General features: G+C 36.7%; 1 protein-coding gene across 2 annotated transcripts in view; it reads right to left on the bottom strand.

The window, feature by feature from the left end:
* ATP8B4 (ATPase phospholipid transporting 8B4 (putative)) overlaps positions 1-23214 on the bottom strand; it is a 268241-nt gene that overhangs the window by 74789 nt on the left and 170238 nt on the right. For both annotated transcript variants that reach the window (XM_066388296.1, XM_066388297.1), the window contains one exon: positions 2981-3146. In XM_066388296.1, the coding sequence (XP_066244393.1) occupies positions 2981-3146 (166 nt within the window). The remainder of the gene's footprint in view (positions 1-2980; positions 3147-23214) is intronic.

The following is a 23214-nucleotide window of genomic DNA, read 5'->3' as shown; positions in this document are numbered from 1 at the left end:
TTACTAGAAATAAAGAGGATCAATATATGTATATAGATAGAAGTTTTAAAGCACACATAAGTCTAAACTAAGATCTAACTACTAACATGACCTTAAGACATATAAAGCAAATGTTGACAAAACTACAAGTAGAAATAGACTAATACACCATTATAGTTGATGATTTTAACATACTCTCATTAATGGATAAATCAGGTAGACAAAATAATCCAATGAGAGACAGAAGATTGAACAATATAATTAACAAACATTATTTAATGGATAGATTTAGAACCCAGTAGCCAACAACTGTAAAATGTATATTCATTTTAAACATACATAAAACATTTATAAAAATTGAATACATATCAGGCCATTAAGCAAGCCTTAACAAATTTTAAAGGATTGACATAATAAGGTGATAAGAAAAAAGTCTTAGCCCTGGCCGGTTGGCTCAGTGGTAGAGCGTTGGCCTGGTGTGCAGGAGTCCCGGGTTCGATTCCCTCCCAGCCAGAGCACACAGGAGAAGCGCCCATCTGCTTCTCCACCCCTCCTCCTCTCCTTCCTCTCTGTCTCTTTCTTCCCCTCCCTCAGCCAAGGCTCCATTGGAGCAAAGTTGGCCCGGGCACTGAGGATGGCTCTGTGGCCTCTGCCTCAGGTGCTAGAATGGCTCTGGTTACAACAGAGCAATGCCCCAGATGGGCAGAGCATCGACCCCTGGTGGGCGTGCCAGGTGGATCCCGGTGGGGCGCATGCGGGAGTCTGTCTGACTGCCTCCCCGTTTCCAACTTCAGAAAAATACAGGAAGAAAAAAAAAAGTCTTAAATATTTTATCTCTTTAATTGTCATCTACTAAAATAGAAAATAAATACTACTGAAGCACTTGTACTTTCTACTTTCCTGCTTCTGAAATTTGATATTGGGAAAGGCAGTGAAAATATCAACTTCCCCAAACAAATTACTTCTCCATGAAACAAATGGCACACACATAAAACAAAAGTTATATTGATAGATGAATAAATAAATAAGATGTGGCATATATATATATATATATATATATATATATATATATATACACACACACAATAGAACATTATGCAGCAGTAAAAAAGAATAAAATCTTTCCATTTGCAATAACATAGCTAGATATAGAAGGTATTATGTTGAGTGAAATAAGTCAGGCAGAGAAAGACAAATAGTATATGGTTTCACTTTTATGTGAAATCGAAGTACAAACAAACTAAAAAGGCAGACTCATAAGAAGACAAAGACCAAAGGGATGATCTGGAATGAAGGGAATGGATGAAAAGGGGAAGGGGAATATCGTCAATAATATTGTGATAATTTTACATGGTGAAAGATGGTTACTAGAATTAATGGGGTAATCATATTGTAAAGTATAAAAATTTTGAATCACTATATTGTACACCTAAAACTAATATAACCAATATTAGATTCTAGACCAACTATTTTAAATTAAAATAAATAAAGTAAAAGCAACTATAAATTATACAATCATTATAGTTTTAAGTTTGTTAGATTTGGGTTCCGTTCTTTTGCATAACTAACATTTATTCAAGAAAAGTTTATATTTTTCACTGTGCTTTAACATGTATGCTTTTAAGCTATCTATCCTATAAATAGGGCTTTAAAAAAAGAGCAACTTTAATTTTTCCCTTCTCAGTAATATAATTCTTCACTTTAGAATTTGATATCTGAAAGCAAGAGACAGAAATAGTAGAAAAGATACATACATTTATCTCTCTGCACTTCAAAATATCTTCACATAGCAGAAGAGATATTAGCCAATACCTACTAGAATGGGTAAAATTTAAGAGTGACAATATATACTAAATGTTTGTGAGAACATGAAAGAATTGACATTATCATGCATTGATGGGAGGAATCTAAAATGATACAACCACTTTTGAAAAACAATTGGGCAGTTTCTTATAAAAATAGACATAGTTACACTATGATCTGAAAAATTCTATTAAGTATTTACCAAAAACAAATTTCGTAAATATTTTTATAAACTTTCAAATGTTTATGGCAACTTTACTCTTAATAACCCAAAGCTGGAAACAACCCAAATGCGCATGAACAGAGAATTGGAAAGAAATAAAAATGTGGTATATTCAAACAATGGAATATTATGCAGCAATAAAAAATAGAATGAACTATTTATTGATTGATACAACAATATGGATAACAAACACATTACATTGTGTGAAATAAGCCAGACACAATATGCATATTATATAATTCCATTTATATGAAATGCAAGAACAGTCAAAACTTGACTTTGATGATGGAAATAGGGGCAGTTATCGGTTGGGAAGGGTTGGTGGTATATACTGGAATGGAAAATGAGCAACCTTTCTGGAGTGATGAAAAAAATGTGTACCTTGATTGGAGTGGTGGATACAAGGGCATATATAATTGTCAGAACTCATGAAACAACACACTTATGGTCTGTGTGGTTTTTTGCATTTAATTATATCACATTAAGAAAAATTTGAAATGATACTAGAAAAGCAGAATGAATATTATTATTAAACTAGAAATTTGAGAAATGTCTGAAAGACAAAAAGTAGATTTGATCAATAAAGAAATAAGAAAATACAGAGCTCAAAGCACTGCAAAAGAAAATGATTGCTGAGACAAAAGCAAAGTCTTACAAACTCAGATTCAACAAAAGAGGAAAGTGAAAATGGTCTTGAGGGATCATTGGTAAAATCAGCAGAATTCCACTTGGCACTCCTGGCATTTGGGCTCCTCTTCTTGCCAGCTCACTTTGAATGACAGACTAGTGACATTTGCTTCCAGGATATAACCTTAGAAATGTCCCTTACCACAAAGTATACAGTCCACCTAAGGAAACCTCCCCTTATGCAAAGCTATATTTTTTTAATTAGAAAATTCTTCCAATTCCAAGCAATTTAAATAAAAATACTGGTTAAAAACCAAGGCTCACCACTCAGACACACTTCCCACTTACCTGCACTGTTTTCCTCTGACATTACGGTGTGGCAGAGAGCGAGTAACCGCAGGAATTCATGTACCTTTGGATCACCCAGTTTAATGTCTTCCATAAGACCCTCGTCAAAGAACTGAAATGTGTTATCTACTTGGGGGTAGACTGAGAAATTTACAGGCCTTTTTTTCTGTAAGAGAACAATAACGCAAAGAATTACAGACCTCATTTCAATAATAATCTTAAAATTAAAAGAAAAATTCTAAGCATTTTTTAATGTTTATATGATTTTTCATCCTTAAATATCTGGCACTACAATGGTTTTCTGTTTCCTCATTACTGTTAAGTATTATATACTCATTTCAGAGCCATACAGCAAGCAGTGAACCTTCCAAAAGCACATAGGGAAAAAAATGGCTGTAAGGATTCTCAAATGATTATTGCAACTCCAAACTACAAAGAACCCCTGAAAACTGAAAGGTTTGGTTTTTTCCCCCAAAACTTAATAGCAAAACCTGGCCTGATTTGAACTCATTATAGCAGCAGTATTTGACCTGCAATGATGTGTCTAATTATAGACTTCTTTAGCTTACTTAGTGTGAATTAATATTTTCTGTTGCAAAAATATTATGTTTGACTATAGAATACATTTTCAGATCTCACTTGACATATTACATAATATAATGATAGAATTAAAATTAAGATCTTGAAGAGATATTGCACTCACATGGTTCATTGCAGCATTACTTACAAAAGCCAATAAATAGAAATGACATAAATGTCCATTGACAGACAAATGAATAAAGAATATGTGGTATAAGATCCAAGATGATGTTGGAATAGGTGAAAATTACACTCACCTCCACCCAAGACCAAATTATAACTAAAATACAGAACAATTAACCTGAATAGCCAATCAAAGACTAGCTCAGCAGAAGTCTATAACCAAGGATTTAGAGAAGATGCCACATTGAGACTGGTAGGAAGGGTGGAGACACAAAAAGGGATGGACCCATTTCCACAGGCAGCAGTAGATATTCCAGAATATCTCAGCTGCAACAGTTCTTCCTGAGGAACTTGGAGGTCTCAACCTCTCACTGGGCTTCCCAGCCCAGAGTACAAGAGCCAGAAAGAGGCACCCATACACCCACAAGATATCTGGCTGTGAAAAGCAGCATGATTCTGTCTGCAGGGAGAGAGAGAAGTCTGCTAGAAACACAGGCACTTCTTAAGGGACCAATGCACAAAATCTTGTTCACAGCCACTTACACTAAGCTCCAATGCAGGGACGGCAGAAAGGACTAGACTCGCATGAGTAGAGACTAGAGTTTTTGGCTTTGGGGAGATAAATGAAGGGACAGCAACCAGAACCCCTGTTCTGAGTTCTTTGTCCACACTAGAGATGCCATCTTTCTTGAGTAGAGCACTTCTCTCCTTAGGGCATCAGCCTGTGAGAATATAATAGCCTCATCCTCTGGACACCCTGTCACCCCATGTTGTGGAGCTCACACCCTGCTGAGGAGTCAGCTGCCTGGGCCAAAGTGTAAAGATCCAGGCAGACTCAGTGACTCAGTTATGTGACTCTAAAGCAAGGGGCACAACTTCATTCTTTCCCCAACATTGACCAGCACTCCTCACCAGGAAATCTACTATTAATAGAACCATCTTCCTGACTCCCAATGCCCTGCCCTGATGAGCTCAGGCTTGTAGCAGAATCTAGGACAGACTGAGTTGTGCGGCTCTCACACAGGAGCCATTTTTCCCTCATATACCTGACTGGTGTAGAGACCTCCCTTCACATGGCCCAATCTTGGTCTTTTCAGGCCTTATAAACTCTGCTGGACATACCCTGACAAATTTCTGAGATCCTGCTCCACCATAAAAGCATGTGGGAACCCAGCAGGTAGCAACTTGGTATATCCTGGCACTTTGACTGAGTGGTCTCAGACTCAGCACTGGCACAGACATTGAACTTGTATCAATCTGGTGAACACCACTCACACCTATCTGATGACACATTGATAACCTACCTCTACAACTAGAGTACTGACAGAGGCTCTTTCAGTGATTAAGTTTAACAAGCAGCCAGCAGGTAGAGGCAAGTGGAGTCAGGTGGAGGTAGATGCTAGCATGTCTTGGGACTTTTGCTGACCTGCCCCAGGCCTTGTGCTGTTAATAGCCAGCCTTGTTGCCTAGCTTGGTCCTTCTCACACATATCTGGGCCCAACAGAAGCATCCAGAAACTGTATATTGCTTTGTAGCTCCATGCAATTTGCCCAGAGCCAGTCACAGGCAGCATCTAGACTAGAACCATAGTCCATCCCAAAAGGGTCCAAACCAACACACCCAGAAGGCTGCTTCAGAAAATATCTGAGAAGAATCCAGTTCACTTCAGAAGAGGCATAGCCAAATATCTCAGCAGATACCATACTCTGCTAAGGCAAATTCCACTTTGTGTGGTCAGCACCTGCATAGCAGCTTGTACACTGTGGTTGAGTTGATCCTCACAGTCATCCAGCCAGAGGGTCAACCTCATGCATGAATGGGTCAATAGCAGTCAAAACTCTATAATGACAAGAGGATCAGCAGAACCCACACAAAAGGCATTCCTAGAGCACCTAGCTCAGATGATGAAGGAGACTGTGTCACTGGGTCCCACAGGACACCAACTACATAAGGTCACCCTACCAAGAATGAGAGTCATAGAAGATCTACCAAGACAAAGAAACAAACACAAAGAAGCAACCAAAATGTGGAGACTGAGAAACATGCTTCAAATGAAAGAACAGGATGAATCTCCATAAAAAGAGCTAAATGAAATGGAAGCAAACAATTTACCAGATATATATATATATAGTTTTAAAAAAATGGTTATAAGAATGCTCAAGTAACTTAATGAGAAGAACAAAGAGATAATAAGCATAAAAGAGCATTAAAACCATTAAAAAAAATCAGTCAAAATGAATAATACAATATCTGAAATGAAGAATATACTACAAAGAATAAACAGTAGTTTAGATGAAGAAGATCACTGAATCAGTGATTTCGAAGACAAGGTAGCAGAACACACCCAAATTTCAGAGCAGCAAAAAAGAAAAATAATTTTTTTTTTTTTGTATTTTTCTGAAGCTGGAAACGGGGAGAGACAGTCAGACAGACTCCCACATGCGCCCGACCGGGATCCACCTGGCACGCCCACCAGGGGTGACGCTCTGCCCACCAGGGGGCGATGCTCTGCCCCTCCGGGGCGTCGCTCCGCCGTGACCAGAGCCACTCTAGCGCCTGGGGCAGAGGCCAAGGAGCCATCCCCAGTGCCCGGGCCATCCTTGCTCCAATGGAGCCTTGGCTGTGGGAGGGGAAGAGAGAGACAGAGAGGAAGGAGGGGGTGGTGGTGGAGAAGCAAATGGGCGCTTCTCCTATGTGCCCTGGCCGGGAATCGAACCCAGGTCCCCTGCACGCCAGGCTGATGCTCTACCACTGAGCCAACCAGCCAGGGCCAAAAAAGAAAAATAATTTTAAAAAATAAGGCTAATTTAAGGGATCTTTGGGACAACGTGATACATACCAACATCTGCATCATTGTGGTACCAGAAAAAGAAGAAAGTGAGCAAAGAATCAAGACCTATTTAAAAACATAGTGACTGAAAACTTTCTTAAAATGGTAATCGAAAATGACACACAAATCCAGGAGGTGCAGAGAGTCGCAAATAATATGAATCTAAAAAGGCCCACACCAAGACACATCATAAATAAAATGGCAGAGGTTAAAGACAAACAGAGAATATTAAAAGTAGCAAGAGAAAGACAGTTACCTACAAAGGAAATTCCATAAGACTGTCAGCTGATTTTTCAACAGAATATATGCAGTCCCAAAGAAGTGGCATGAAACGTTCAAAGTAATGGAAAGCAAGGACCTACAACAAAAATTACCCAGCAAGGCTATCATTTAAAATTGAAGGAGAAATAAGAACTTCCCAGACAAAAAAAAAAAAAGAAGAAAAAAAAAACACTAAAAGGAGTTCATTACCAGCAAGTCAGTTTTTAAAAAAATGTTAAAAGGTCTCTTTAATAATAATAACAACAACAACAAAAATCACCAAAAGATCATAGTTATAAAGAATAAAATGACAATAAATACATACCTAACAATAATCACTTTAAACATAAATGGTTTAAGTACTACAATCAAAAGACAGAGGGTAAGCCAGATCTCTGGTGGCTCAGTGGATAAAGTGTCAACCTGGAAAGCTGAGATTGCTGGTTCAAAACCCCAGGCTTGCCTGTTCAAGTCACATATGGGAGTTGATGCTTCCTCCTTCTCCCCTTCTCCCCTCTCTCCCTCTCTTTCTCTCTCTCTCATTCTCTCACTCTTTCCTCTCTAAAACAAATAAATAAAAAAATTAAATACACATGGTAGCTGAATGGATAAGAAAACAAGACCCATATACATGCTATCTATAGGAGACCCACCTCAGAATAAAATACAGGAGGTCTTTGGCTATAACAGTCTTGACATATGCCATTTTGAGTTTACAATGCTCACTCCCATAAAAACTTTAAAAAATTGAGATGTGCGTGGTTTGGCTTATGCCATTAGCATCATACTTACGGACTACTTGGATGAACTAGTTTGGTTGCACATGGCAGAAGAATATGCAGTACAGTGTACAGTACAGTATATTTTATCCTTTTCCTTTTTCTGTGGCTTAGTTTGTTGTTATGTTCTAGATTATGATTTTACAACTATTAGGATAGGTAAATTACTTAGGTTAGGTGTGTTTTGACTTACACCAAAATTCAGGTTACATCACTGTCATAGGAACAGAAGTGTGTCCTAAACCCAAGGACCCCCTGTATACACAGACTAAAAGTAAAGGAATAAAAAAAGATATTTCATATAAATAGAAATAGACCTTGAGAACATTATATTGAGTGAAGTAAGTAAATCAGAAAAAGCCAACTATATGATTTCGCACATAGTTGGGATATAAAACTGAGACTCATGGACATATATAAAAGTGAAGTGGTAACCAGGGACAGGGGGAGGAGGAGGAAAACCTGGAGGAAGGGGCTCAGGAGAGGGTGTAAAGAGGAACAAATATAAAGTGACAGAAAATGATTTGACTTTGGGTGATGAGTATACAACATAATCAACAGTTCAAATGCTATAGAAATATTTACCTGAAACCTATGTACTCTTATTGATCAATATCACCCTGTTAAATTTAATTTTCTAAATAAAATTAAAAAGAAATGAAAAAAAAAGTTTGGGTAGCAATATTTATATCTCACAAAATAGAGTTTAGAACAAAGGCTATAATGAGAGACAAAGAACACAACATAATGATAAAGGGATCAAATCCAACAACAGGATATAACACTTGTAAATACTTTGCACCCACATTGGGGCACCTAAATATATAAAACAAATCTTGGTAGACATAAAGGGATAGATTGACAGTAATACAGTCATGGTATAGTGTTTTAACACCCCATTCACATCCATGGGAAGATCTTCCAGACAGAAAATCAACAAAGAAACTGACCTTAAATGACACCCTAGATGAGATGAATTTAAGTGATATAATAAGAGCATTTTATCCCAAAGCAGTAGAATATACATTCTTTTCAAGTGTACATGAAATATTGTATCCTACATGTTAGGACACAAAACAAGTCTCAATAGATTTAATAAGATTAAAATCATATTAAGCATCTTCTATGACCATAATGGTATGAAACTAGAAATCAATCACAAAAAAAGAACTGAAAAACATACAAAGACATGGAGGCTAAATAACATATTACTAAACAATGAATAGGTTGACAACAAGAACATGGAATAAATTTTAAAAATACTTTGAAACAAATGAAAATGACAACACAACAACCCAAAACCTATGCAAAACAGCAAAAGCAGTTCTAAGAGGGAAATTTATAGCATTATAGGACAATATCAAGAAATAATCAAACAAACAAACAAAAAGCTCAAATAAACGATCTAACTTTACACTTATAGGAACTAAAAAAAATTAAAAAAAATAAACAAACAAAGCCCAAAGTGAGTGGAAGGGAAAAAATATTAAAGATCAGAGCAGAAATAAAAGAAAAAATATCAAAAAAAATTACAAAAGATCAATGAAATCAAGAGCTGGCTCTTTGAAAAGATAAACAAGATTGACAAATCTTTAACCTGAGTCATAAAAGAGAGGGAGAGAAAAAAACCCAAATAAATAAAACCAGAAGAGAAGTAACAACTGACACCACTGAAATAAAAAGGATTGTAAGAAGATATAATAAACAACTATATGCCAAAACATTGGACAACCTGAATGAAATGGATAAATTCCTAGAAACATACAATTTTCAAAAACTGAATCAGGAAGAATCAGAATATCTAAATAGACCAAATACAACAAATGAAATAGAAGCACTATTCAAAAAACTCTCCCTCAAAGAACATCCTAAACCAAATGTCTTTACAGTTGAGTTTTAGCAAACATTCAAAGAAGAAATAGCACCTATTCTTTTCAAGTTATTCCAATAAATTCAAGAGAAGATTCACAACCTTTTACAAGTCCAGCATTATCTAAACTCCAAAACTAGATAAAGACATCACAAGGAAAGAAAATTATAGGCCAATATCCCTGATTAACATAGATACTATAATTCTCAACAAAATATTAGCAAACCAGATTCAACAATACATTAAAAAGATTATATACCATGATCATCTAGTGGTATTTATTTCAGGGATCCAAGGTTGGTATATTATCCACAAATCAATAAACAAAATACTGCACACCGCGTAAACAGATTGAAGGATAAAAATCACAGAACTGTATGAATAGATGCAGAAATAGCATTTGATAACATCCAACACCAGTTTATGATAAAAATTTTCAACAAATTTGAAATAGAGAGAACAAACTTTAACATAATAAAGGACATGTGTGACAAACCCACAGCCAATATCATATGCAATGGGCAAAATCTAAAAATGTTTCCTTTAAGATTAGGAACAAGAAAGGGATATCCATTTTCACCACTCTTATTCAATGCTATGCTGGAAGTCTTAGCCACAATAATCAGACAAGAAGAAATAAAAGGTATCCAAATTGGAAAAAGGGAGCAAAATTGTCATTATTTGAAGATGACATAACACTGTCTGTAGAGAACCCTAAAGATTTCACCAAAAAACTACTAGAACTGATAAATAAATTCAGTAAAGTAGAAGGATACAAAATAAATAATCAGAAATCAGTTGCATTTTTATACACTAATATAAACTATCAGAAAGGGAAACTAAGAAATAATCCCATTCACAATTGCATTAAAAAATAAATTAAAATGTCTAGAAATGAATTTAACCAAGGATGTAAAAGATCTATACTTAAAAATTACAACATTGAAGAAAGAAACTGAAGAAGATACAAATAAATAGAAGCATTTATCATGTTTCTGGATAGAAAGAATTAATATTATTAAAATGTCCATACTAAGCAAAGCAATCTATAGATACAGCACAATTCCTATCCAAGTACCAGTGGCATATTTCACAGAACTAGAACATATATTCCAAAAATTTGTGTGTAACCACAAAAAACCTTGAATAAACAAAGTGTCTTGAAAAAGGAGAGCAACACTGAGGAATCACACTACCTGATATCAAATTATACCACAAGGCCATGGTATTCAAAACAGGTTGATACTGGCATAAAAACAGACATATAGATCAATGGAACAGAATAGAGAGCCCAGAAATAAACCCATGTCTTTGTGGTCAATATTTGACAAATGAGGAAAAAATATATAGTGAGGTAAAGATAGTCTATTCAACAAATGATGTTGGCAAAATTGGACAGACACATGCAAAATAATTAAATTAGACCATTTTATTATACCATACACAAGGATAAATGCAAAATGCATTCAAGAATTAAATATTAGACTCAAAACCATAAAAAACTTAGAAGAAAACATAGGCTGTAAAATTTCAGACATGTTTTGTAGCAATATTTTTTCTGATATATCTCCTCGAGCAAGGGAAACATAAAAAATAAACAAATGGGACTACATCAAATTAAAAAGCTTTTTTCACAGCAAAGAAAACTATCAACAAAATGAAAAGACAACCCACTGAATGAGGGAACATATTTGCCAATGATACCTCTGATTAAAGGGTTAATATCCAAAATTTATAAAGAATTTATACAACTCGGCACCAAAAAAAAGGAATCAATCCAATTTAAAAATGAGCAAATGATCTGAATAGACACTTTTCCCAAGAAGACATACAGGTGGACAATAGACATATGAAAAGATGCTCAATATCACTAACCATCAGAGAAATTCACATTAAAACCAAAATGAGATTATCACCTCACATTTATCAGAATGTCTATCATCAAAACATCAAAAAAAGCATTGGTGAGGATGTGAAGAAAAGGGAACCCTTGTGCACTGTTTGTGCAAATGCTGATTGTTCCAGCCACTGTGGAAAGCATTATGAATTTTTTTCAATGAATTAAAAATTAAACTGCCTTATTATCCAACAATTCTACTTCTTGGAATATATTCAAAGAAATCCAAAATACTAGTTTGAAAGAATATATGCAACCCTATGTTCATTGCAGTGTTATTCCAAGATCTAAAAACAGCCCAATTGGGCCCTGGCTGGTTGGCTCAGTGGTAGAGTGCTGGCCTGGCGTGCAGGAGTCCCAGCCAGGGCATACAGGAGAAGCGCCCATCTGCTTCTCCACTCCTCCCCCTCTCCTTCCTCTCTGTCTCTCTCTTCCCCTCCCACAGCCAAGGCTCCACTGGAGCAAAGTTGGCCCCGGGCGCTGAGGATGGCTCTGTGGCCTCTGCCTCAGGTGCTAGAATGGCTGTGGTTGCAACAGAGCAACGCCCCAGATGGGCAGAGCATCGCCCCCTGGTGGGCATGCCGGGTGGATCCCAGTCGGGCGTATGCGGGAGGGGAGTCTGTCTGACTGCCTCCCCGTTTCCAACTTCAGAAAAATACACACACCAAAAAAAACTAAAACAGCCCAATTGTTGTACATTTATGCAATGGAACACTACTTGGCCATGAAAAATAAGGATATCTTATCTTTTGCTTCAGCATGAATGGACCTGGAAAGCATTATGCTAAGTGAAATAAGCCAGTCATAAAAAGGCAAATACCATATGATTTCACATAAATGTGGAATCTAATGAACAAAATAAACCAACAAACAAAATAAAAACAGACTCATAAATACAGAGAACAGCCTGACAGCTATCAGAGGAGAGGAGGTTTGGGAGGTTGGATGAAAAAGGTGAAGGGATTAAGAAAAACTCAGAGACACAGAAACAGCCTGGTGTTACAAGATGCAAAGGGGATGGGAGAGATGGAAGAGGAAAAAGAGAGGTTAAATAGTGATAGAAGGCAACTCAACTTAAAATGGTGAATACACAGTACCATATACAGACGATGTATTATAGAACTGTACACTTGAAACCTATATAATTTTATTAACCAGTGTCACCTGCAATAAATTCAATAAAAATTTTTTAAAAGAATTTGTGGAATATACATACAATGAAATATTATTTAGTCAAAAAAAATAGAATTTCCAGTCTTTATGCTCAACATTAATGAACCTTAAAACCACTACCCTAAGTGAAGTGAGCCAATCACAAAAGAATGAATACTGCCTGATTCCCTGTACCTGATGCATCTAAACTCGTAACAGAAACTGGAATGGTGGTTTCCAGAGTCTGAGGATGGGGAAATGGGGAATTGTTGTTCAATGGGTATAGTCTTCAGTCGTATAAGATGAAAACCTTCTGGATATCTGCTGTACAACATTGTAGTTATTGTTAACGATAGCTCATTGTACACTTAAATATTTGTTGAGTAAAAAAAAAAAAGAAGAAATAAAGTTCAATAAAGAACAGAACAAAATAGTGAAAGATAGTTTGATTATAAACAAGATTCTTATTAATTCATTGATTTCTGAAAAGCACAAAATGTAGTTGTAAATGTTTGTTACTCAAAGCACTAGTACTGTGATAATATCTTTGCAAAAACAGTTGATGGGAAATTACTTTGATAAACACTTTTTCTAGGAGACTGCAGAATAAAACTTTGTATTATATTCAAGTATATGGGAAGACCCATATAAAAGACACACAGTTAAATGTGTTTATCACAGAATCATAGAGACTTATTTAATCACAGATTGTTTTGTACATGTAATAAATTTTGAACAAAATATATTAGAAGAAAAAATGATCAACTCACTAGTCAGTAGTAAAATACACACTGACCTTAGATTTCCCTGAGACCCTCCAGGTAAGAAACTGTGACTCAAAGAGATAATAGCCAATCACACTGTTACTCAACTATAAACTGAAGAGATAGTTCTGAACAGATATTTCTTAACCCTTCTTGAAACTGGAGGATAAGCTTCAGCCAAATAAGAGATAACTAAATTAACCATGAGAAAAGGACAAGTTAGTGGTCAACACTAAATCTCTTTAACTGAAAGATTAAGTCTAAAAGGAAAATAGAGGCCCTGGCCAGTTGGTTCAGTGGTAGAGCATTGGCCTGGTGTGCAGGAGTCCCAGGTTCGATTCCCGGCCAGGACACACAGGAGAGGTGCCCATCTGCTTCTCCACCCCTCCCCCTCTCCTTCCTCTCTGTCTCTCTCTTCCCCTCCCGCAGCCAAGGATCCATTGCAGCAAAGTTGGCCCGGGCACTGAGGATGGCTCCATGGCCTCTGCCTCAGGCGCTAGAATGGCCCTGGTTGCAACAGAGCAACGACCCAGATGGGCAGAGAGAGCATTGCCCCCTGGTGGGCATACTGGGTGGATCCCGGTCGGGCGTATGCGGGAGTCTGTCTGAATGCCTCCTCATTTCTAACTTCAGAAAAATAAAAAAATAAAAATAAAATAAAAATAAAAAAATCTTAAAAGGAAAATAGAGATTAGCATGTTACAACAAAATATACTGGGTTAAGCAAAAGTAAGTCTACAGTTGTGCATACATGAAGCAGAGTTTATTATTGTATTATTATTTATTAAGTATTATATTATTTTTCATATGAATGATTATAAATATATTTTTACTAGAGCCTATATATATTATATACTTTGGATATGTAGAAAACATAGTTTAAAAATGGGAAATGATTCTGATTTCCTCATTTTAACATTTGAAACTCAGGAAATATCATTTAAACATTTAAATCAACTAATAGAAAGCTATATATATATATTTAAGATCAAGAAGCAGTAGTAAAAAATAGAAAAATGTGAGGAAAAGAAGAATATAATAATTTCATCACTGTTCATATTAGGATATTGATAGACATTGCCATAAGAAAAACAGAATTAAAAGTAATATATATAAAGATGACGTCAGAGTAATGGCACGGTAGGAAGCAATACCGACAAATCTCCCCCAAAACTCAACAAGATCTTCAACCAGAAACAGAAAAACCTATCCTTGGAGCCTCCAGATGTTTTGCAATACATCCGAAGGTATGGTCGAGCGAAAAATTGGCTAAATATATAATCAAACCCCGAAGGAAATAGGGAGTAAGAAATGCTCCACCTTCCTCACTAACCTAAATAGGGCTGCTTTCACTGGAAACTGACAATATAGACACTAAGGTGGGCAAATGGGGTGAATAGATCCAGGCCGCGACACAAACGGCCGAACCAGGTTGTGGCACAGAGATCCAAGCCGAGGAAAAACTGTGCCTGTGGCAACCCAGGCAATACAAGCTAATACTCGCGCCAAACCCAGACAAAGAAAGGCAAGTAGGGCAGCCATTTTCCCCGATCTCCTGGTCAGCGTGCACAAATAGTGGGTGAGAGATTCCTTCGAAAGCCCTGGGAGTGGGTGCCCGTGTTATCCCACAGAGGGGCAGAGTCAGAGGCCTTTGTGTGGGCAAAAGCGGAATCTCCGGGCTGCCCCAGTGCCCTGAAAAAGTGGCGCACAGGGAGGGAGCAAGAGCCAATTCCAACGCTGGAAATTTTCCATGCGGGTGGGGGTTTCACTCAGAGGGTGAGGCAGCTGGCCTGATATCCTGGTCTGCGTGCACAGATAGTGAAGCGAGAGTTTTCTCCAAGTGCCCTGGGAGTGGGCACCTGCCCGTGTTACCGGACAGAGTGGCAGAGCCAGAGGTTTTTGAGTGCGTGGAAACCACGCCTGATTATGCTAGCAGCTCTGACTGACTGAGTATTACCCAGAGCCCTGTGCTGAGTGAGAATAGAGTGGGGAGTTGCCAGCTCTTTGAGCCTCTTACTATCCAGGCAGAGGCAGCAGCAACCCCATAGCTGGATTATCAGGCTACTAATTGAGAAAGGAAAGACTAGGAGAGAGGTTCCAGGAACACGGACTCTCTCACTGTCGGAGCCTATAAATCCTAATGAGCCTCGACTGCCAACAAGACTGAAGCACAATACATGACATCGCCATAGAGACTTATCAACTGCAAACCTCTACCTGAGCGTGCCAAAGGGGCAGAACCGGGGTACAGAGTCACTGACCAGGAAGAGGGAGAGAAAAGAAAAAGCAAGAAGATAACCTCTCAAAATCAAGAATAATCCACAGACTTTATAACCTATCCCATTTTATTATACTTGTTCATTCGTTTCTCTTATCTTCATTCTTGATTTTTTTTTCCTCCTCCAATTTGGTCGTTTAACTCTCTGCCAGTCTTACTCTCTCCTCTCCTTGAACTACACTACCCATAAGTGTTACATCTCCCATTATTTTTTTCTTTCTGCTTCCTTTCTCTCTATGAGGGTTGCACTCCAAAACCCTTAACTCTCTCACTCTCTCTCTCCTCTTCTTTCTTTTTTCTTCTTTTAGTGGTATCTTCTTTTTTTTCTCTCTCTCTCTCTCTCTTTTCTCCCTCTATATTAGTTTCTTCCTTTCTCCTTTACGTCTCCTCTCATTCAAACCTCAATAACGAACAAATTATCTTATCTAGGACTGAAACTTATGTTTGTGGCATGTTGGGAGGTTTTTACTTCACCTTTTTAACTCACTAGCAGTGCTCCCATCCCTGGCTCTCCATTTTATCTAGTTCTTGTTCCACTAAATACAATAGTAATTTTTTCATTTGTACCCCCATTTTCCTGTTTCCTTCTTATTCCTCTCATCATAACTCTCAGTCAACAAACACCTAAAAGCAAATCATTTTATTCTTGACTTTTTCCTTAGTGCTTTTTGTGGGTCCACACCCCCCCTTTTTTTTTTGCCTCTTTATTACTTCTCCCCAATTCAAGCCCTCCATTACAGGCATTGTTTGTTCTATTTAGTACAATATAATTCACAGTTCACCACAAGATTTTCTCAAGAAAGAGGGGAGAGGAGAGAAGAGGGAAAAAGGAGAGGGGGAATAATTTCTTTTTAATTTTTATTTCATTTTATTTTTCTTTATTTAATTACTAATTTTTTAAAAAAAAAAAACTCTTTTCAATTTTTTATTTTTTTAACTTTTTATTCTTTATTAAATCTCATTAATACTATCAACAAAACCACCCTCAGATGCCATTAAGGAAGAGAAAATTGAATGTCATGGATACAAAAAAAGAGAGGTAACACAGATAGATGAGGGAAAATCTATGGAGAAAAGATTTAATATAATGGAAACCTTGGAGTTAAATGACAGAGAATTTAAAATAGAAATCTTAAAAATACTCAGAGATATACAAGAAAACACAGAAAGGCAATTTAGGGAGATCAGAAAACAACTCAATGAACACAAAGAATATATTTCCAAGGAAATTGAAACTATAAAAACAAATCAAACAGAGATGAAAAAATCAATTCACAAGCTGAAAAATGAGGTAACAAGCTTAACTAATAGAACAGACTAGATAGAAGATAGGATTAGTGAAATAGAAGACAAGCAACTTGAGGCACAACAGAGAGAAGAAGAAAGAGACTCAAAAATTTTTAAAAATGAGATAGCCCTACAGGAATTATCTAACTCCATCAAAAAAAATAACATAAGAATAATAGGTATATCGGAGGGAGAAGAGAGAGAAAATGGAATGGAGAACATAATCAAACAAATAATAGATGAGAACTTCCCAAGCCTGTGGAAAGAACTAAAGCTTCAAATTCAAGAAGCAAACAGAACTCCAAGTTTTCTTAACCCCAACAAACCTACTCCAAGGCACATCATAATGAAATTGGCACACACCAACGGCAAAGAAAAAATTCTCAAGACAGCCAGGGAAAGAAAGAATACAACAAATAAAGGAAGGCCCATTAAATTATCATCAGATTTCTCAACAGAAACACCACAAGCAAGAAGAGAGTGGACCCCAATATTTAAAGTCCTGAAAGAGAGGAACTTTTAGCCATGAATACTATACCCATCAAAGCTATCCTTCAAATATAAAGGAGAAATAAAAACATTCACAGATACAGAAAAGATGAGGAAATTTATCATCAGAAAACCCCCACTCCAGGAATTACTAAAGGGGGTTCTCCAATCAGATACAAAGAACAACAACAAAAAAAAGCCACAAGTAAAAGTTCCAAGAAGAACACAATGAAACCAAATTTAAACTGGGACAACAACAAAAAGAAAGGGGGGGAGAGGATGGAGATTAACTGTAGCAAAGGATGATGGAGTGCAAAAGTACTCACAAAATAGTGCACTACAATGAACAGGGTAAAAACCCTTTTTATTACTTAAAGGTAACCACCATTGAAAAAACCACCACAGAAGCACATGATTTAAAAAAGATAGCAACAAAGGAAAGATGTATGGAATACAACCAAATAAAAACAAAAGATAGAAAAACGAAAGAGAAGGATCAAACAAGACACAAAACTAACAGAAAGCAATCTATAAAATGGCAATAGGGAACTCACAAGTGTCAATAATTACACTAAATGTAAACATATTAAATTCACCAATAAAAAGGCACAGAGTAGCAGAATGGATTAAAAAAGAAAATCCAACTGTATGCTGCCTACAAGAAACTCATCTAAATAACAAGGATAAAAACAAATTCAAAGTGAAAGGCTGGAAAACAATACTCCAAGCAAATAACATCCAAAAAAAAAGCAGGTGTAGCAATAGTCATATCTGATAATGCTGACTACAAGACAGCAAAAGTACACAGAGACAAAAATGGCCATTTCATAATGGCTAAGGGGACACTGAATCAAGAAGACATAACAATTCTTAATATATATGCACCAAACCAAGGAGCACCAAAATATATAAGACAGCTACTTATTGACCTTAAAACAAAAACTGACAAAAATACAATCATACTTGGAGATCTCAATACACCACTGACGGCTCTAGATCGGTCATCCAAACAGAGAATCAACAAAGATATAGTGGCCTTAAACAAAACACTAGAGCACCTGGATATGATAGACATCTACAGGACATTTCATCCCAAAGTGACTGAGTATACATTTTTCTCCAGTGTACATGGATCATTCTCAAGAACTGACCATATGTTGGGCCAAAAAATCAACATCAGCAAATTCAGAAAAATTGAAGTTGTACCAAGGGTATTTTCTGATCATAAAGTCTTGAAACTAGAATTCAACTGCAAAAAAGAGGAAAAAAATCCCACAAAAATGTGGAAACTAAACAACATACTTTTAAAAAATGAATGGGTCAAAGAAGAAATAAGTGCAGAGATCAAAAGATATATACAGACAAATGAAAATGACAATACAACATATCAGAAGCTATGGGATGCAGCAAAAGCAGTGATAAGAGGGAAATTCATATCACTTCAGGCATATATGAACAAACAAGAGAGAGCCCAAGTGAACCACTTAACTTCACACCTTAAGGAACTAGAAAAAGAAGAACAAAGACAACCCAAAACCAGACCAAGAAAGGAGATAATAAAAATCAGAGCAGAAATCAATGAAATAGAGAACAGAAAAACTATAGAAAAAATTAATAGAACAAGGAGCTGGGTCTTTGGAAAGATCAACAAAATTGACAAACCCTTGGCAAGACTTAACAAGGAAAAAAGAGAAAGAACTCATATAAACAAAATCCAAAATGAAAGAGGAGAAATCACCACAGACATCATAGATATACAAAGAATTATTGTAGAATACTATGAAAAACTTTATGCCATTAAATTCAACAACCTAGAAGAAATGGATAAATTCCTAGAACAATACAACCTTCCTAGACTGAGTCAAGAAGAAGCAGAAAGCCTAAACAGACCTATTAGTAGAGAAGAAATAGAAAACAACCATTAAAAACCTCCCCAAAATTAAAAGTCCAGGCTCAGACGGCTATACCAGTGAATTTTATCAAACATTCAAAGAAGACTTGGTTCCAATTCTACTGAAAGTCTTCCAAAAAATTGAAGAAGAAGCAATACTTCCAAACACATTTTATGAGGCCAACATAACCCTCATACCAAAACCAGGCAAGGATGGCACAAAAAAAGAAAACTACAGACCACTATCTCTAATGAATACAGATGCTAAAATACTAAACAAAATACTAGCAAATCGAATACAACAACATATTAAAAAAATAATACATCATGATCAAGTGGGATTCATCCCAGAATCTCAAGGATGATTCAACTTACGTAAAACGGTTAACGTAATACACCATATCAACAAAACAAAGAACAAAAACCACATGATCTTATCAATAGACAGAGAAAAGGCTTTCAATAAAATACAACACAATTTTATGTTTAAGACTCTCAACAAAATGGGTATAGAAGGAAAATATCTCAACATGATAAAGGCCATATATGATAAACCATCAGCTAACATCATATTAAATGGCACAAAACTGAAGGCTTTCCCCCTTAAATCAGGAACAAGACCGGGTTGTCCACTCTCTCCACTCTTATTTAATGTAGTACTAGAGGTTCTAGCCATAGCAATCAGACAAGACAAAGAAATAAAAGGCATCCATATCGGAAAAGAAGAAGTAAAGGTATCACTTTTTGCAGATGATATGATCCTATACATCGAAAACCCCAAAGAATCCACAAAAAGACTACTAGAAACAATAAGCCAATACAGTAAGGTCGCAGGATACAAAATTAACATACAGAAGTCAATAACCTTTCTATATGCCAACAATGAAACATTTGAGAACAAACTCAAAAGAATAATCCCCTTCACAATTGCAACAAAAAATAAAATACTTAGGAATAAACATAACAAAGAATGTAAAGGACTTATATAATGAAACTATAAAGCATTGTTAAGAGAAATCAAAAGAGATATAATGAGATGGAAGAATATTCCTTGTTCTTGGTTAGGAAGAATAAATATAATCAAGATGGCCATATTACCAAAGTAATATACAAATTTAATGCAATTCCCATCAAAATTCCAATGATACTTTTTAAAGAAATGGAGCAAAAAATCATCAGATTTATATGGAACTATAAAAAACCCTGAATAGCCAAAGCAATCCTAAAGAAAAAGAATGAAGCTGGGGGCATTACAATACCTGACTTCAAACTATATTATAGGGCCACGACAATCAAACAGCTTGGTACTGGCAGAAAAATAGACACTCAGACCAATGGAACAGAATAGAAACCCCAGAAATAAAACCTCATATATATAGTCAAATAATTTTTTATAAAGGGGCCAACAACACACAATGGAGAAAAGAAAGCCTCTTCAATAAATGGTGCTGGGAAAACTGGAAAGTCACATGCAAAAGAATGAAACTGACTACAGTTTGTCCTCCTGTACTAAAATTAACTCAAAATGGATCAAAGATCTAAACATAAGACCTGAAACAATAAAGTACATAGAAGAAAACATAGGTACTAAACTCATGGACCTGGGTTTTAAAGAGCATTTTATGAATTTGACTCCAAAGGCAAGAGAAGTGAAGGCAAAAGTTAATGAATGGGACTACAACAGACTAAGAAGTTTTTCTCAGCAAGTGAAACTGATAACAAAATAAACAGACAGCCAACTAAATGGGAAATGATATTTTCAAACAACAGCTCAGATAAGGGCCTAATATCCAAAATTTACAAAGAACTCATAATACTCAACAACAAACAAACAAACAATCCAGTAAAAAAAATGGGAAGAGGACATGAACAGACACTTCTCCCAGGAAGAAATACAAATGGCCAACAGATATATGAAAAGATGCTCATCTTCTTTAGTTATTAGAGAAATGCAAATCAAAACTGCAATGAGATACCACCTCACACCTGTTAGATTAGCTATTATTAACAAGACAGGTAATAGCAAATGTTGGAGAGGCTGTGGACAAAAAGGAACCCTCATCCACTGTTGGTGGGAATGTAAAGTAGTACAACCATTATGGAAGAAAGTATGGTGGTTCCTCAAAAAACTGAAAATAGAATTACCTTATGACCCAGCAATCCCTCTACTGGGTATATACCCCAAAAACTCAGAAACATTGATACGTAAAGACACATGTAGCCCCATGTTTATTGCAGCATTGTTTACAGTGGTCAGGACATGGAAACAACCAGAAAGCCCGTCAATAGATGACTGGATAAAGAAGATGTGGCACATATACACTATGGAATACTACTCAGCCATAAGAAATGATGACATCGAATCATTTACAGCAAAATGGTGGGATCTTGATAACATTAAACGAAGTGAAATAAGTAAATCAGAAAAAACCAGGAACTGTATTATTCCATATGTAGGTGGGACATAAAAGTGAAACTAAGAGACATTGATAAGAGTGTGGTGGTTACCCGGGGAGGGGGGAGAAGGAGAGGGAAAGGGGGAGGGGGAGGGACACAAGGAAAACTAGATAGAAGGTGACAGAGGACAATCTGACTTTGGGTGATGGGTATGCAACATAATTGAATGACAAGATAACCTAGACATGTTTTCTTTGAATATATGTATCCTGCTTTATTGATGTCGCCCCATTAAAAAAATAAAATTATTATGAAAAAAGTAATATATAAACTCTTGAAAGTATGTAGTACAAACACAATGTAATACTTTCTTAAATATTGTAAGAAATGAAAACATACAAAGAAAAGCATCTACATAAAGAATTATTAAAAATTATAAAGACACAAAATATAACCTAAAATATTAAAACAAAACTTAGATAAGATGTACCCCAATGTTGATGGCCCATCACTTATTAAAAATTTGGGAGTCGGCCCTGGCCGGTTGGCTCAGCGGTAGAGCGTCGGCCTGGCGTGCGGGGGACCCGGGTTCGATTCCCGGCCAGGGCACATCACCCCCTGGTGGGCAGAGCGTCGCCCCTGGTGGGCGTTCCGGGTAGATCCCGGTCGGGCGCATGCGGGAGTCTGTCTGACTGTCTCTCCCCGTTTCCAGCTTCAGAAAAATACAAAAATACAAAAAAAAAAAAAAAAAAAATTTGGGAGTCAATAATGTGTGTGTGTATGTGTGTGTGTTTGTGCAATTGTATGCCATTATATGTACACTGAGCCTTTTGTGGTTGGAGTGCATGTAAGTTTGCCATTCTGCTTGTTTAATTTTACTATTTTTTTAAAAAAAGTATTTATTTTAATGAGGTGAGAGAGAGAAGGGGTGGGGAAGAAGCAGGAAGTATCAACTCTCATATGTGCCTTGATCAGGCAAGCCCAGGGTTTTGAACTGGTGACCTCGGTCAATGCTTTATCCACTGAGCAAACATAGGTCAGGCCTTAATTTTACTATGTGACTGTCATTTCTTTTTCTTTTTTGCAACAGAGACAAAGAGCGAGACTGAGAGAGCGACAGATAGGAAAAGACAGGAAGAGAAAGAGATGAGAAGCATCAAATCTTCATTGCAGCACCTTAGTTGTTCTTTGATTGCTTTCTCATATATGCCTTGATAAGGGGGAGGGTGCCTCCAGCAGAGCAAGTAATCCCTTATTCAAGTCAGAGTCCTTGGCTTTAAGCCAGCGACCTTTAGGCTACAGCCAGTGACCATGGGGTCATGTCTATGATCCCACACTCAAGCCAGTGACCCTGCACTCAAGCTGGTGAGCCCTCACTCAAGCTAGATGAGCCTGCACTCAAGCCAGCAACCTTAGGGTTTCAAATCTGGGTCCTCTGCATCCCAGGCCAATGCTCTGTCCACTGTGCCACTGCCTGGTCATGCACTGACTGTCATTTCTTATCAATCTTTTGGATATATGCTATTTGCCTTATATGTGTCTATACTTCACTATAAAGCCTTTCAGAAATAAAACATAGTATAGATTAAATAAATAAGCAAACAAAAAGAGACTGAACACAATAACCAAATTGAAAG

This window comes from Saccopteryx leptura, chromosome 6, assembly GCF_036850995.1.
Source record: "Saccopteryx leptura isolate mSacLep1 chromosome 6, mSacLep1_pri_phased_curated, whole genome shotgun sequence".
Classification (NCBI taxonomy): domain Eukaryota; kingdom Metazoa; phylum Chordata; class Mammalia; order Chiroptera; family Emballonuridae; genus Saccopteryx; species Saccopteryx leptura.
This window is presented reverse-complemented; position numbering and strand designations above follow the sequence as displayed.